The sequence below is a fragment of the Emiliania huxleyi genome (genome assembly GCF_000372725.1).
Source record: "Emiliania huxleyi CCMP1516 unplaced genomic scaffold EMIHUscaffold_40, whole genome shotgun sequence".
NCBI lineage: Eukaryota > Haptophyta > Isochrysidales > Noelaerhabdaceae > Emiliania > Emiliania huxleyi.
Window position 1 is genome coordinate 512,676 of NW_005198965.1, and position 10,550 is coordinate 523,225.

Consider the following 10,550-nt stretch of genomic DNA (forward strand, 5'->3'; position numbering starts at 1 on the left):
TCTTGTACTGAGTTTAGTTAGCGTTGCTGCGACTGCTGCGAGTTCACTGTTTCGCATGAGCAATGTCGGGACCCTAGCTACGGTGAGTGTCGTCATAGTAAACAGAGAAGAGAGAGAAATCAGGTTTTTACGAAGCTTGTTCGCGGACGCGCTCGCCATGTCCGGAGGCGTTGCTTCGCTCGTCGTGGCCGATCCACGAACACAAAGAAACCACCGTGCCGCACGCCAAGCCGCGCGCTCAATGAAAGTGGAAAGGAGCGAATGAAACGCACACCCCACACGCGCGACCCCCCCCCCAGGTCCGGTCCCCCAACACCCTCTCACTGGACACACACACTCACCCCGAGAGAGAGAGAACGTACACCCCCGAATGAACTCTCTCTCTCTCTCTCACTCTCTCCGCGCACATGCTGATGTGCTTGCTATGCATGCTATGCATGCTATGCATGCTATGCATGCTATGCATGGTGGCAAGTGGGCATCCCGGTGAGCCGGCCGTGGCCCCTCCGGGCGCGCGCTCGGCCGCGCGTCTACTTGCACGCCGGCGGCTGCGGCGGCGCCGGGCAGGAGGGCACCGGGCCGCAGACGTTGCCGTAGATCAGCGGCACGCCAAAGGGCTTGACCTGGACCGCGAGCAAGCCGTAGCCCGGGCCGCACTTGATGTACCCCAGCCAGGGCTCGAAGGCCATGTTGAGCCCGTTGAGCAGGTCGAACACGAAGCAGAGGCCCATCCTCTTGGCCGTCCCGGGGCAGCAGATGTCGTGCTTCGGGCAGAGGATCCCCTTGAGCAGGCAGATGACGTCGTGGAAGATGGCCGACACGAGGCAGTTGACGCCGCCGAGCGTGCAGTACACAAACACGGCCACGTCCTCCAGGACCACGCACAGCTCGTGCAGCACCGAGCCGAGCACGTCGCGGACGAGCGCCGTGACGTCGCCGAGGATGGTGCAGACCAACCACTCGACATTCTTGAGCAGGCAGCAGGTGAAGTCGAAGATGCCGTGCAGCAGCGCCGCGATCTTGCAGAAGAGGCCGCGCAGGTCCACCAGGTCCCTCACCTCGCAGAGGATGGTGCCGACAAGCGCCGCGATCTTCTCGCCGATCGACGCCAGGTTGAGCTTCTGCAGGAAGCAGACGACGCCCGCGAGCACGTCCTGAACGAGCCGGCCGACGTTGGCGAGGATGCACTGCACGATCTTGAGCGTCTTGCCGACGAGGCCGCCGACGCCGCACAGCAGCGCCTTGACGGCGCAGAAGACCTCCTTCACCGTGCAGCCCACCTCCTTGGCGATGAACTCGAGGAAGCACCGGATCGGCTTCAGAATCTTCGCCACGGCGCAGCCGATCGCCTCGAGAAGCAGCTTGACCTGATCGAGCTCGTCCTGGACGACGCAGGCGACGCCCGAGAGGATGTCGCTGACGATGCCGTCGATGCCCGGCAGCAGCGCGCAGATCGCGGGGAAGATCTTGTTGACCTGCCCGAGGATCCAAGACACGCCGTGCAGGATGGCGCCCACCAGCTTGGAGACCTCGGTGAAGAGCCAGCAGAGGAAGGTGTCGATGCTGCCCAGCAGCTCCTCCACGAAGCAGCCGACCTTTTCCAGCAGGCCGTGCACGTAGCACAGCGCGTCGCCCACCACCTCCTTGACGAGCTCGAGCGTGTTGTGCACCACCTTGCCCGTCTTGCAGAGGACGCCGTTGACGAGCTCGCCGCTCTCGGTGAGAATCTCCCGGACGAGGCAGCCGACGCCCGCGAGCAGGAACTTGGTGAAGCAGAGCACCTCGCCCACGAGGCCCCAGATCCCGCGGAAGAGCTTGCGCAGGTCGACCAGGTTGGCGACGCTGCAGAGGATGGTGGAGAGGAGCTTCTCGATGCTGCAGAAGAGCCCCGCCGGCAGCACCTTCTTGAGGAGGCAGACGACGGCCTTCTTGATCCCATCCAGCAGGCAGCCCACGTTGGCGAGGATGTAGCTCACAATCTTGCTCGTCTCGCACGCGACGCCGTTCAGGATCATCCGGACCGCCGCGAAGACGTCGGACAGCGTGCAGCCGACGGCCTTGGCAACCATCTCGAGGAAGCCCTTGAGCTCGGTGAAGAGATCGCAGAGGAAGTTGCCGGAGACCTCGTGCAGGCAGAGCTTGAGCGCGCCCTTGCTGTCTACGCCCTTGCGCTGGATGTGGCCGAAGAGGCACAGCGCGCTCTGCTCGATGGCCGGAAACACCTTGCCGATGGCGCAGCCAATCTTGTCGACGGCGCCGAGGCAGTGGTGCGGGCCGCCGAGGATGGAGCAGAGCAGCTGCTCGATGTCGAGCAGGAGGTGGCAGAGGAAGCCCGAGACGCCGCCGAAGAGGCCCCGCAGGAAGACGGCGACCTCGCACAGGGCGTGCCTGACCAGGCGGAAGACGTCGCCCAGGACCTCCTTGACGAGGCCCATGGCGTCGCTGACAACCTTGCCCGTCGCAACGAGGACGCCATCCACGACCTTCTTCGTGTCGCAGAGGATGGTAAAGACGATCGACGCCACGTTTTGAAGCAGAAAGCGCACCGCCGAGAAGACCGTGCACAGGAGGTGCTCGATGTTCTCAAAGAGGCAGCGCAGGTCGACGAGGCTGGACACCTCGCGGAGAATGCCGCCCACGAGCGCCTCGATGCTGGCGAAGAGCTTGGTCGGAAGGATGCACTTGAGGAGCGCGACAACTCCCTTCTTGATCTCGGAGAGCAGCTCGCCGACATTCTTGAGGATGCACTCGACAATCTCGCCGATCGAGCCGGTCAGGTCCTCCACACCGCCGAGCAGCGCCTGCACGGCCTGGTAGACTTCGTCGAGCGTGCAGCCAACCGTCGTCGCGATGTTGCTCAGGAAATGCTTGATGCCGTCGAAGAGGTGCCCCGTGGACAGCTCCTTGAGCAGGCAGGCGACGGCCTCGAGCGAGCCACCCGCGGCGTCCACCACGGCCTTGAAGATGTGCTGGAGACCCTTGGTGAGGCCGGCCTCGCCCGGCAGGAGCTGGCAGATGGCGGGACCGATGGCATCGATCAGGCCGGCAAACTCCGCGAGCAGTGCAGGCTGCGTCTCGATCTTGCCGCGAGGCACCTTCGCCGCGTCGTCGCTGATGTCCGCGGACGACAGAGCGAGAGGAGCGAGCTTCTTGGGCGGCGACGCGCGCGCCTTTGCGATGTACTCCCTCGAGGGCGGCGGCATCAGCGGCGAGCCGGGGCTGTTCTTGCTGAAAAGCGGCATGGCTGCGAGGGTCGAAAGAGGGAGTGTGGCTGTTCCTGCCGCGCGAATTGCAGAGACCAACTCAGTCACGCTGTGATCTCCTTGCCCGGGTTGGCGATCGCCTTGGTTGTCCCTGAGATCCCTAGGACGTAGGGGCGGCTGTTTCCACTGGGTCCGAGGCTGTTACCACTCAGAGAGAGTGCGACGCTCCGGCAACTCGTGAGGGATCGGTCGGGGTTGCGGGCGGACGAACGGAGTGAGATGACGTTCGTTCGTTCGTTCGTTAATAGATAGACGTAAGAGCTAGACTCAGCTAGACGGGGTCTTGTGGATGTGGTACTGGTAGACGTGTGTAATTGTATTGCCCTGTTCTTGAGCGTACTGTAAGCGTTGAGGGGCATGGGGGGGCTGAGAAACCAGAAACACGCACAGGACCACGCACATGCTGTCTCAGGTATGTTGTTAATACACCACTCACGGCCATGCTCATGCAGCGTTTTATGGAACACCGCTTATTATCCCGCACTCGGATCACTCATCACTCGTGTGTCCGGGTGTTACGCTTTTGCCAATTATGGTGCCGTCCTTCTTGCTTGACTTCGGGGAGACCCGTTACCCGCCCGAGGTGATCGCAAACGGCCAAAGAAAGGCGGCGTCCGACTCGAACGACCTCCCAGCACCACCTCTCAGCATCTCTGGTCTACGCCGTCGCGGGGCGATCGACACGAGCGCAGAGTGCGAGCTCCGGGAACCACGTCGGCGCCGCTGTGTCAGTGGGAGCGCGTGCAAAAAAAAAGGGCCACAGCAGGGGTAAATGGCGGAAGAAGGCGCAAGAAAAGACCGACCAAAAACTCGCTTATCAAGCCGGCTATTGGTACTCCAACGGCTCCACCCGCAGGTCGCCGGCGTGGTAGCGCGCGATCGTCGTCCACAGCGGGTACCCGTGCAGCACGCCTACAGCCCCGTGGCACCTCCGTGTCATCTCTCGGTGACTGGCCCACGCGGGCGTGGCCGGCGGGCAGCGGCTGTGCGCCCTCCAGCCAGCCCATCTTGTCTTCGACCTCAGCGACCACGTACCGCGAGGCGAGGGCGTTGGCGCAGGATTGCGACCTGCTGTCGCCGTGAATCCGGAAGCGCTCGACCTCGCGAGCCACCGCCGGCAGTCCCGCCCGTTCGTACAACCTCGCCAGCCCCTCGAGGTCGACCTGCTCTAGATCCACGGCTGTGAAGAGAATGGGCCCTCTACGCGGCTCTCACATTTGCAGGAGCGCGCCAGCTCGTGGACGCGCCGCGTCTGCGTCGCGCATATTCCGAGCACACGCGCGCCTAGCGAAAAACCGTGGCTTGTTAGCCCACTGCGGCTTGTCTTCTACTCCCGCTGCTATCCTAGGCGCACCGAGCTCGCGGTCAGTGTACTCGGCGCAGTGCAAGCGCACCTTGGCCTCCGCCCGCAGCAGTGCCTGCTCCTCATCGCTGAAGCGGTCGACGAGCAGTCGTGCGACCTGTCACGGACGAGCGGCGTGAAGACAGCTTTCGGTGATGGCGCGCGTTCCGCGGCTCGCGACCGGCTTGCGCCCATCGGCGACCCGGTCAAAGAGGGCCAACGCGGCCTCGAGTTCGCCGGGCTGCTTGCGCCGCACCTTTCCGGCGGTGGATGAGGCCAGAGGTGAGCCGATGTGAGGGCCGGCAGCAGAGAGCAACTCCGCGCCTTGTGGGGGCTGGGTGGCAGCCCAAGCAGTTTCGGGATGCTCGACGCAATATTGTTGTCGGCGCCGCTCCAAAGAAAGTTAGCGCCGCAACGTCGGCACCAGAGCTTCGACGAGGAGCAGCACCAGCCGCCTATGGGAGGTGGCGATTGAGCAGGTCACTGGCACGGCGTGGGACGCCCGGCAGTGAGAGCTGCGCCACTGCCGAGGTCTGTGCCAGTCTCAGAGTCGAACGCTCTTCGGGTCGCCTGTGATTTTCGTAAAAGAGGTTTGGATGAAGGGCAGACCGGTCTTCTTCCCAGGTGCCAGCGCGAGCGCGATGAGCACATTTTGGGAGGGAGCGCGATCGCTAGACTGGAGGCTGACGCGAGCTCTAATAAGTTGTTGCACCTCTTGGAGGCGGAGGGAGTGGCGGTCGATGAGGACGGCAAGGGTCTGTTCGTCGAGCTCCTCCTCCTGCTCGACCTCGGAGATGGGCAGGTCGCGAAAGCCCATCGCCAAGAGGAAGGGACGCGCGCCCCGCAACGAGACAACTTATCGCAACTTCAGTAGGCAAGGAGAGTTGGAGTATTTTCTTACTTCTACTTCGCGGAGGCTGTCCAGATACTGGGATACTTCGCAGCAGGCCTCGAATACTGGGATACTGTGAAAGATTTCCCTGTGAGATATGGCGCAGTAATAATACTTCAATACTCCGAGTTGGTACCGCAGATACTTCGATACTCGTGTTGATGCACCCGGTGAGTATCACAGTACTCGATCCACGCCGGCGAAGTATCCCAGTATCACAGAGCTAAATGCCAAGTAATAATACTGCAATACTGGGCGCTACTTGGTCCTCCAGCCCCGCCGAGTATCCCAGTATCCGCATCAGAGATGGCCAGTATCCAGCAGTATCCCGCAGTATCCTGCAGTATCCTGCAGTATCCCAGTATCCGGGGTCGGCCCTCGAGCGATGCACTGCGCTGCGGCCGCAGTCGTACGTCCAGCAGCGGGATGCGAGGCAGCAGCTAGGTGGGGAGGGATTGAGCCAATTGAGCAGCGTGGGCAAGCGAAGACTGCCGTAAAGTGTGTGCCCGCGCCCTGCCGGCGCAATGGTGTAAACGCGTGTGCAAGGGCTGGCGGGGTGGGGAAGGCGGCAACGCAACGAGGTGGGCGAAGACGGCTGAGGCGCCAGTGCTGGAACTGAGGGAGAGTGTCGTGGCAGTGCACTGGTGCTGGTGCTGTGTGGAGAGGAAGACCCACATCGGGGAGGCGTCACGGCCAACATTGAGAGCAGCAAGGTGGTCACGTCCTGCGGCGCACGCACAGGAATCATAGTATATCACACAGCAGCTGTGCCGTAAAAGGGTCCCAGAGCTATCTCGGTGGCTAGGGGCGCTGGATTGGCTGGGCGCGTCAGCTCCCACAAGCGCACTGCATGCGATATCAACGTTGTGATGCAGCGTCAGCCTTGGCAATTGAAGCTTGGCGCCGGCACGCAGGAGCACCAGCGTCTGCAGCGCTTGAATGGCGTGTGCAAACTTTTGCATCTCAGGCGGCCGGGCGTCGCGGCGCCCTCTCGCAAGTGCTGTGACCCAGGGAGGGCGCGTGAAAGTGTAGAACGGTCGAAAAGTTCGAGCGTCATTCATGTCGCCGAAGTTCCTTCGATGTCTCCTCCCGCCAACCCCAACCAGCCCCGCACGACCCCAATCGGCCGCACACCGCCACACAGCAGGCTCTGGTGACCGACACAACTCTTTGCTTGGCGCCGGACCGTCTCGAGTGAACCCACCGCTGTGGGCGCCGCCGCTGAGCATCACGGCAAACGGGTGACGGACCTACACATAAACTGAATCACCTCGGCCGACCATGCCGCTGCGGCCGACGATGTCGGATGCTCTCGAGCACTCTCCAGCGCCGGGCGCGGTCCTGACACAGCCGGCCGTGCTTCACCGCCGCTGTTCAGCTCGGCGGCAGAAATGGCAGCGGATACGAGCTCTTTACCGACTACCGAGCGGCAGTCGGAGAACTCGTGAGCTTCCACACATCACAACTCCTGCCGATGCATTCTGGAACAATCACATAACGCCTGCCATCACCACTGCCCACTTGCGACATTTGTAGCCCAAGCCGGTCCGTAGTATCCCAGTCTCCCAGGATCCGGTATCCACATCAGCCAGGGATGCTCTAGGGAGGGGTGCAGCTGCATGGTGACAACTACCAGTGAGAAGGATGGGGATGCAGCTGGCTGCTGGACCATGGCTTACACACGGGCACACTTCCATGAATTGCCAGTATCCAGCAGTATCCAGCAGTATCCCGCAGTATCCTGCAGTATCCCAGTATCCGATGCGCCGGCTCCGAGTATTGCGGTGAAAATACTGCGCGATACTGCCATGGCCACACTACTTCAGTAACACAGTATCTGCATGCCCCAGGCCCAGTATTGCAGTATCACCCTCGCGACAGAGAGGTATTTGCGCCACCGATACTAACTCCGCCGTCACAGGGACACGGATATGAAGATCCCTCACACCAAGATCGTGCAGGGCGGGGACACACGTCCCTAAATCCCATCTCGTCTCAGAGTTTGACCGTTTTCTTTATTTATTTATTACATCGGCTAAGTCGGCCGGACGGCCTGGGCCACAGTCCCAAGCGTGAAGCGAGAGGCTCCCACCGTGATCATAGATCAAAACACGCGTACACACGATATACGGCGCAGCACCCCAAATTTTCTCTCGCCTGCGGCGGGCGATCGATCCTCCTCACTGCGTCTGCAGCAATCGCCGCCTCAGCATCCTCCTCTTCCCACTTCCGATTCTCGTTGCTGCTTCTTGAGCTTCAACCACATGCGCAAAGCAGCGGGGTCGACCACGGGGTCGACCACGATTGCGTGGTTTCAGCACATCGGCCAGGCCAGGAACTTCTACGTCACGGCAATGGAGTTTAGCTTCTTTGCCTCCACGGCATGGCTAACCTGTCACCCCAGCTCATTCGTTGTCGTGCCTCTGCGCGAACCGATATCTCGCCACGTCTCCGAGTACCACCACGCCGGCCCACCGTATCGCTGCCAGACGACTCCGATACGCGACACCGCGTGCTTCGCCGAAGCATGCAGCGACGATATGTGGATGTGATGGTTGGACCACACCGCGACAGACAAACCCACGAGAAATGTTCGCAATTTCTCGTTCCCTCGTGGGAAATACGTTGCAAACACGTACGTCAAACGTCTGGGCGGCAACTGTACGTTGAGCAGCAACTTCAAAGCGCTTCCGCTGTTCCAGAGCAAGTCGCTCAGGCAGAGCGTGACGCTCCAGATGAGTCCCATATACGGCGTGCCCCGAAACGTCACCCAAATGAAATGCCCGATGCGGTGCCCACACGAACAGAAGTTGGAGCCGAGGCTGGCGCTCCAGGCGCTAGGAGCGCACGACTTGGTCCTGATCTCGGAATGGCTCAACGAGCCTGTCTACCTCGCGTGGCTTGACTGGCTGCCTCGCCTCGATGGCGGGGCCTCGCTCCCCCCGCTTCCCCACTGCCTCTGTGATGGCACGCATGCGTGCAGAGAACGAGCTTGACACGATGCTGTACGCGCATGCCAAGTCAATTGCTGCCAATAGGGTGCGCCAGTGGCTACATAGGGAGGGCGCTGCGTGGCTACATAGGGACAGCGCTTTTCTGTCCTCCCGTTTGGAGTCGCCAAAATGAACTCGCCGCGGACGCGCGCGCGGAAAGAGGCACACTGTGAGACGTGCACACTGCAGCACACGCGCGGGGGAAGCCCGGCAGGCCGTGCAGCAAGCGTGGCCACTCCTCCGCCAAGGGCGAGCGCCCCACTGGCCGTCGCCGAGTGCTCCAGGCACGGGTGGACGGTCCTCCCGCACCGGCGCGATCACCGCGGACAAAATAAATCTGATGGGAGGGGACGGCACGCCGCCACACCACACAGGGATTTTAAGGAGAGGAGTGTGGTGCTAGCCGTCGCCCACCCTTGGGCGTCGTGATCACGCTTCACGGCGCGCGCTGCTGGTGAACCTTCTTTTCTAGACGGCTAGGATTGAGAGCAGCCTCGCTCTCAATCCTAGAAGTCGAAGGATTGTGAGCAGCACTCCTCGCAATCGTAGGCTCGTAGCATCTCTGTGCGATTTGTGAGCACCCACGCTCGCAATCCTACATCTTCTAGGACTAAGAGCAGCTCCGCTCACAATGTGACTGGTGACGCCTACGACTACTACCAGCGCTCGCAATCCGAGCAAAGTCTAGCTAGGGTTGCGAGCAGCGCACTGGCCACTGCTCACAATCCTAGCAACATACATTGCCTCCGATTGAGACAGATATTTTTAGCAATACCAAACAACTCTAACACTCACACATCATTTGGGGCCTGGAGCCCTGTTCACGCGCGCGCGAGACGTGCAGACAGGGTTGCCAGGTGAGAGCGAATGGCGCGGTTCCGATTGCGAGCAGTAGCGCTCGCAATCCTACATCTTGTAGGACTATGAGCGGCTGCGCTCACAATCCTACCAAAGATCCAAGGATTGCTAGCAAAAAAAGAAACAAAACGGACAACCCAAGGGAGGGATGGGAGGACGGCACGCCGCCACCACACAGGGATTTTTGCTAGCAGTCGCCCCGGTGTCCTTTTTTTTCGCTCTCTCAAGCTGCTAGGACGCCCCCCAGCTGTTCATCAGGTGTGTGCTTTGGAACGACCATGAAGCTCTGCCTGCCGCTCGCTGCCACCTGCCGCTCCTTAATCTGCGTCCCTCGCGCGCACCCGTTCGCCACCGCCGCCTCGAGCGGCGTGGGGCTCGGCCTGCCACGAGTCGCCGAGCTCATCGGCAGCGCCACGCCCGGTTCGGTCGTCGTCATGGCTGGCGCGGGCGTGTCCGTCTCGTCGGGAATCCCGGACTTCCGGTCGCCCGGCACGGGCCTGTACGACAACCTGCAGGAGTACGGCCTGCCGTACCCTGAGGCGATCTTTGATCTCGACTTTTACCGGCGGAACCCCAAGCCGTTCCAGCGGCTGTGCAAGGAGCTCTGGCCGGGCAACTTCGCGCCCTCGCCCACGCACTACTTCTTCAAGCTGCTGCACGACAAGGGGAAGCTGCGCCGCGTCTTTACGCAAAACATCGACTCGCTCGAGACGGCATCTGGCCTGCCCGCCGACCTCGTCGTGGCGGCGCACGGCAACTTCGACGGAGCGCACCGCGTGACCGACACGGGGCATCCGGGCGCGGCGGTGCCGCTCGAGGAGGTGCGCCAGGCGGCCCTCCATGGCGGCGACGCGGAGTGGGACGCGCTCTTCGAGGCGCACGGCGGCCCAGTCAAGCCGTCGATAGTCTTCTTCGGCGAGCAGCTGCCGCGCCGCTTCTTTGAGCTGGCGAGGGCGGACTTTCCAAAGTGCGAGCTGCTGCTCGTGCTGGGCACGTCGCTCGGCGTGCACCCCTTCGCCGGCCTCGTCGGCGAGACGCGCGTCGGCGTGCCGCGCCTCCTCATCAACCGCGACAGGGTGGGCGAGCACCTCGGGCTCGACTTTGCAAGCGGGACCGACGGCTGGGTGGGGGGCGACTCGGACGCGGCGGTCCGCGAGCTCGCCTCGCTGCTCGGCTGGACGGCGGAGCTCGAGCAGCTCGTG

At 62.2% G+C, this 10,550-nt stretch overlaps 2 protein-coding genes across 2 annotated transcripts; one reads left to right on the top strand and one right to left on the bottom strand.

Annotated features, from left to right (window-relative positions):
- Positions 1-238: 238 nt before the first annotated feature.
- EMIHUDRAFT_464162 (hypothetical protein) lies at positions 239-5,422 on the bottom strand (the record flags this gene model as incomplete). The annotated part of the gene is made up of 5 exons (XM_005770211.1): positions 239-3,224; positions 4,193-4,426; positions 4,658-4,723; positions 4,787-4,861; positions 5,318-5,422. 5 exons carry the CDS (start codon positions 5,420-5,422, stop codon positions 531-533), a joined length of 3,174 nt encoding a protein of 1,057 aa, XP_005770268.1. The 3' UTR covers positions 239-530.
- A 4,204-nt stretch (positions 5,423-9,626) lies between these two features.
- On the top strand, positions 9,627-10,550 carry EMIHUDRAFT_65804 (NAD-dependent deacetylase SIRT2; the record flags this gene model as incomplete). Its single annotated transcript, XM_005770212.1, has 1 exon — positions 9,627-10,550. A coding segment is annotated over one exon (924 nt), but the record flags the coding sequence as incomplete, so codon positions are not given.